Source organism: Anguilla anguilla, chromosome 12 (genome assembly GCF_013347855.1).
Source record: "Anguilla anguilla isolate fAngAng1 chromosome 12, fAngAng1.pri, whole genome shotgun sequence".
Taxonomy (NCBI): Eukaryota; Metazoa; Chordata; class Actinopteri; order Anguilliformes; family Anguillidae; genus Anguilla; species Anguilla anguilla.
The window spans coordinates 36,606,826-36,612,825 of record NC_049212.1 but is presented as its reverse complement, the minus strand read 5'-3'; the positions used below and the strand labels follow the sequence as shown (position 1 = coordinate 36,612,825).

General features: G+C 35.8%; 1 protein-coding gene across 2 annotated transcripts; it reads right to left on the bottom strand.

The window, feature by feature from the left end:
• Nucleotides 1–2,776: 2,776 nt before the first annotated feature.
• Nucleotides 2,777–5,355, bottom strand: LOC118209324 (olfactory receptor 52E8-like). Of its 2 annotated transcripts, none has more exons than XM_035384559.1 (2): nt 5,324–5,355; nt 2,777–3,973 (listed from the first exon to the last, which is right to left on the bottom strand). In XM_035384559.1, exon 2 carries the CDS (start codon nt 3,929–3,931, stop codon nt 2,948–2,950), a length of 984 nt encoding a protein of 327 aa, XP_035240450.1. In that variant the 5' UTR covers nt 3,932–3,973; nt 5,324–5,355; the 3' UTR covers nt 2,777–2,947. The 2 variants fall into 2 exon arrangements, with proteins under 2 accessions (XP_035240450.1, XP_035240449.1); XM_035384558.1 differs by lacking the exon at nt 5,324–5,355 and adding an exon at nt 4,973–5,024.
• Between the last annotated feature and the right edge of the window lie 645 nt (nt 5,356–6,000).

Here is a 6,000-nt window from a genome sequence, read left to right as displayed (position 1 = left end):
AAAGCATATTTGTGAGAGTGTCTCTGTAAAATTTAATTTAATTGGTGGCAACCCCCTGGCAGGTCAGGGGAGTAGTATCGGTTTTGCACAGTATACCCCTTCCATAGATACTGACACTATTCAAACTAAACACTGCATGCGTTTTAACGTATATTAACTTGTTGGTGCAACCCTATAGTGGCCATCACGCCGGCATCCTGAGATTGGTCAACTCATATTTTCAGTGCTCCTGCAACCAAACTATGAGCTGAAAACACAAACTCTGTGTTCTGGCTTGTCTATTAGTGGACAATTCAGGACAACTATGCCGAAGACGGAGTTTCTAAGGGCCACCATTGTCCTGCCGGTAGTCCATTTACCAAGCACCCCCTCCCTACACCCCCAACGCATGACACACTGGACAATAGTGTTTATCTGGGCATCCATAAAAATATTTTTTCACCACTAAAAACTTGTATTCCACCATACCAACAAGATAAACCCAACAACAGCCATAAGAATAAGCTTTCTAACAATGTATAACATCTAATTGTACTTTTGGAATAGCATTTTATAGCCCAGCGTAACCGAAAGGTTTGTGTAATCATCGCGGCCTTACACATTCACTCTGTGGTGGCAGTAAAAGACTTTTAAAAGTAGAAGTCTTTTTTGGAAAATATTATTTGTGAGAACTTCTGAGCGTGGCTCAGGGACATGTTTGCTGATAGACCTAGCTGATACTGTTTTCCTGACTAAGTCAGAAGAGGAGAACGACAGCATGGATTCTCTGTCCCTGTCTCTATCTACTGAACACAGACAAGTATGTAAATGTTACTGCTCAAAATATTTTGGTTATGTACATCAGTTTTTAAATGTAGTGTCTTTAAATAGGTTGCTGATAATGAGGATATTTCACACTGTAACTGAAGCGTTCGTTGGTAGCTCAATCGTTGGCTCAGCAAGGCTTGTCTTTCATGCTCCGGATGTGACTTAAGCTGGAACATTGCCAAAACATGGTGGTGGAATACTGTTTTAATGCTGTCCCATCCCCATACAAGAAAACATTACATACTGTAGAGTATAGAAAAACAAAAAAGAGTTAATGATGAGACATTTAGGTACTATGCCACATTGTGTGATAATGTTTTTGCATTATTTTTTAATCTGATATCAATGTTTCATCTTAAACCTTCATAAGGGGTACATTTATATGCTTTATAATGGACAAAAAGCATTTTGTTCATTTTGGAGAGCTCTTGATATGTTTCTGGACGCCTAGATATTTTAGACTGTTTTGATAATGATGCAAAAGTGAGTCAAAACAGTTGATTTGCTGTGAAATACATGATTATGTTGTGATTAACAGCAATGCAAAATTTAGAAATATTGGATAGATTTTGAGACATTGGGTGCACTGCTTACTTTTTGCTTCATAGATCTTTAATAGTTCTGCATATCCACTTTTAGATTTCACGCACTTATAGTCAAGGTGTTTTTGATACAGAACATGTATAGTTTAACCTGCTATATACATGTAGCAGTCAGTTCGCTGGAGAGGCGAATTGGTCTCAGCTGCGCCGGCTGGTGGAGAGAGCACACGCACCTGGGCTGCGTTAGCTAATCAGCCCAGGTGCTTAAAGGCATGCTGCTCTCAACAGTTCAGGGCCGAGACCGGGAGCTAACACCGAGAGCGCAGTTATGATTTCCATTTAGTTTTATTTTGAGCACAAAAGAAAAAGAAAGCAATCCTCAGCTGGGATGCTGGAGGAGCTGGACCTGGCCGGGAAGGCGGGTCAGCTACAGAGCAGGGAAATGAAAAGTTGCTGCTCTGTTTTACTTTCTTTTGTCTTTGTTATTTTAGCTTGTTGTTTTAGTTTATTGTGTTTGCCTGGAACCCGTGAGGGGGAAGGGTGAAGTTGTCTATTTTATTTCATGTTTGTGTGGGTGCGCTCTCTCTCTCCATGCAACAGACAACGGTGTTCCCTGGCACAGCTACATCTCCCTCCCCGCGGTGTCACACAGGCGTGTGACAATATATATATATATATATATATATATATGCAATCTCTCTTTATTTCATTGCAAACTAAAGAACAGCAAATTTTTGATACTTTGACAATTGCATTTGTGGCACTTCATTTCCTCCTAAGTTATGAATATAAACTTATTGTAAACTAGGATTGTAAATGGTACAAATGTCCTGCTTCATTTAAGCCATTTTTCAAGTCTCTGTGATGCTCACATCTGGAGTTATAAAGCATTACATAAGGTACCCCCTAAATGGGCAAGGATTGGGCAGATTTGGCTTGTGCACAAAGGGGTTAAAAACTCACAATTTAATATGTGTTAGAGTATATTACAATAAGAGCCTGATCCCAGAAATGTTTTTTCTCACTTTGATTTTGTCTTATAAACTCTTAGCGATAAAAAAAGTGTGTGGCAAGCGTGTGCAAAATCATGAGCACAAACAATTCATTGGCTTTTGACTACTTTATTTGTTGCAAAATGTACTTAACTGATGCATTAATATAGTCACATGAAATTGTCACGTTCCTCAAGCTTTTAAAACATTTGTAGATAAAGTACATTCTGTTATATGAAAAATAACATAGGCTTTCATATGCTGAAGAACAGTAGAGTGAAATTTTGAACTACTGTCAGTTAATATTAAGCTACATCACTCAGGTATTCATTAAGAAAATTGAATACATTATTCATAAACTTCAGAATCCAAAAATCCAAAAGTAAATCAATATTGCCATATGTAACATTTATATTAAACGCATTAAGTCTTTTTTTGTTTGTTTGTTTTGTAAAAATAATCTGAAAATATAATGTTAGAAAAAAGATACAAGCCAAGAGTTGGAATGAACACAGAAGATATGATTTAAATAGCATTAATCTATACTCACACAAACTGCAGAGTTTGTGATACAGTTAAAAGGAGAGTTTCTGCATTAGCCATTCATTACTTCATTTGATTAATTATTTCAGTTGTTTTTTTTTTTCTTTTCAAAAGTCTTTTTGAGAATTCCTTGACCTCTTCTGTGTTCAGCACATAAATGATTGGGTTCAACATGGGGGGAATTGCATTTGCAAGTGATGTATTGATTATTCTGGCATTGGGGTGAAGAGTACCAGCTGCTGCAGCAATGTAGGTTCCCATTATTGGAAGATAATACACAGCCACCAGCATTAGGTGTGCAGAGCAAGTTTTCATGGCTTTAAATCGCCCTTCCCATGAAGCTAATTTAAACAGTGCACCACCAATAAACACATATGAGAGTACAGTCAAAATAAATGGCAAATAAAGAAAAAATGCAATGTTTATCTTTGCAATGATATAGTTTACAAGATTGTCATTGCATGCCAATGTGTATATGGGTCCATGGTCACAGAAGTAGCTTTTTACCACAATGGATTTACAAAAGGACAACCTGGTAACTAAAGCCACTGTTGAAATGAGGAAAAGTGAATTATATGCCCACACCACTGTTAATATCACAGTCATTGCTTGCATTGTGATGATGGCATGGTATCTCAGTGGTAAGCATATTGCCACTAATCTATCATAGGCCAGAACAGTAAGAGTGAGAGCTTGCAAACAGGAAAAGAAAAACACAAAAAACATGTTGGCCATGCAAGCATCAAAGGAGATGTACTGTGAATTGAAAAGAAATGTTGCAATTAAATTCGGAATGAGAGCAGTGCTTTCCCCCAAGTCAGCTACAACCAAATTAAAAATGGCCATATACTTTGGGGTGTGAAAACTGCGCTCTATGTATATAATAAAAATGACAAAGGAGTTCCCCAACACAGAGACCCCAAAAACAAAACACAAAAAAACATAGTAGTATTTGGCATGGGGTACATTATAAAAACCATTGATGAAAAAAAATGAGGGATGCACAAAAGTTGTATTTAGAGAGTGGATGGAATTCATGGAGGCCATGGAAGTCAGATTTTTTTGTCTTTTCTTTCCTTTGTTCTTGTCCTGTAAATCAAAGAAAACGATGTAATCTATATGACTCAAATACTTTTAATGCAATCATTTTATTTTAAAATTCTGAAAATATTTACGATTTCATGTGTCTTCATTTGCTTTTAGGCTGTTTATTTCACATTTTCTAAAACTTTTTTGAAAGTGAAAAACTGTATCCTTCTTAAAACCATCTACATGTAATTTAAATGTGTGTCTTGGTCAAAAACACTGCACTTACAAACCCACCTATTCCTTGTACATCACTTTGGATAAAACCTTCTGCTAAATAAATGTAATGTAATGTGTATACAGTGAGCTCCATAATGTTTGGGGAAAATACCTTTTTTTTCTTGATTTGACTCTGTACTCCACTCTTTTCAATTCACAATCAAACAATATTGTACAATATAAAGTGCACATTCTATATTTCAAAGGGTTATTTTTATGCCTTGGACCTTTTTCCCTTATTTTGCTGCCTCATAATGGTTTCTTTGACTTTCAGTAGCACTGGTCTACCTGTTGACAAACACCAATAACATACTTCAAAGGTACTGAAAAGCCTACAGTAAATTCAAGACTAGATACTTAAAGCTCTCTTATACCTGCTCAAAACAAGCCATTGGGCAGGTGGAGGTTTATGTATAATAAGTGTTGTCATTTCTACATGGTGAAACCAAAATTCATTTTAAAAAATACCCTTTTATAAAACCTGCACTTTAACCACGTTTGAATTGTTTCATTACAAATCTAAAATTGTGGAATACTGCACCAAATCAAGAAAAACAAATTCCAAACAATATGGAGCTCATTGTATGATACATGCTGGTAAGTGCTAGGGCAGAGATGGTGTGCTTTCACTGTGGAAAAAAAACACCATCTAGGTAGACATATATAAGGAGAAGTAAGGGTGTCGGTTTTGCCATTTAACCACTAAAACAAAAGATCAATCCAATGACAAAAAAAAAAAAAAAAACATTTTAAAAGAGGACAGATGCTAAGTTATTTACTCACCACAATCACCAAAGTAGAGAATGAGGTGAAAAGGTTTTCTCCAGTTTGTTCACCCAAGTTGCATATTTACAGTTCAGGAACAATGACTCCTTTTATACATCTTGCTCTGGGGTTTTCTGTACGTGTGCCATGTTAATGAATCTGGGGAACTCATTAACTACAGTAACTTTGTCAATGCAATAGCTTTGTCTACAAACAGGGTTAGTTACCAGAATCCGATGCCATCTTCCCTAGTTTACTGAACAAGTGCATTGTAATTTCAGGATAGGAAAGCAAACTAGTGGTTATGGAATTTGATATGTAACTAAGAGATTGGAGGTTTAAATCCAAGATGAGGCACTGCCATCATACCCTTGAGCAAAAGACAGGATCTCATCTCTCTCTGTAGCTTTCTCTGCTTTCCACTCGTCTGAATGAAATGAAAAAAGTACATATTGAAAAATTGAGTTTTGAATTCTCCTGTCATTTCAGCATTGTCAACACTTCATGTCAATAAATACATTGTTTTTATCCTGAGTTTCATTTGTCTTTCATACTGTAAAATCAAGCCAGAAATGAGATTTTTCTCACTTGGTTTTTGTCTTAGAGACTCTTAACAAATAAGATATCTTTTTGTGTGTACGACAGACTCTTCTTATTTTGAATTGAAACATTAACTATTAACTATGGGATTAACTATTGCTTGCTTCGAGTTTCAAAAATATTTCCAGAGAAAGTACCCCCCCCCCCCCCAAAAAAAAAAAAAATGTTTCCATATATTCAAGACTAAAACTGAAAGGGCACTTTTTTTTTTAGTTAATTTTGTTATATCATAAAGAAGTTATTCATAAAGAATTTTGAATGTGTAACAAACTACACTCATAAAAGACACAAAAATAGAATGCAGAAATTCTAACTGAATCTGTATTTCCATAAGCAACATTTGTTGATTCATCACATTGAAACATTAACGTTTAGATTTATGGACATAACATTCACGGAGCAAATTGCTTGCTTAGTCTTTGAATTCTTCATTATCTACCAAATGT

What these genes read in the sequence shown, in the direction of transcription:
- LOC118209324 (XM_035384559.1), bottom strand. Translation starts at nt 3,931, where the DNA reads ATGGCCTCCATGAATTCCATCCACTCTCTAAATACAACTTTTGTGCAT.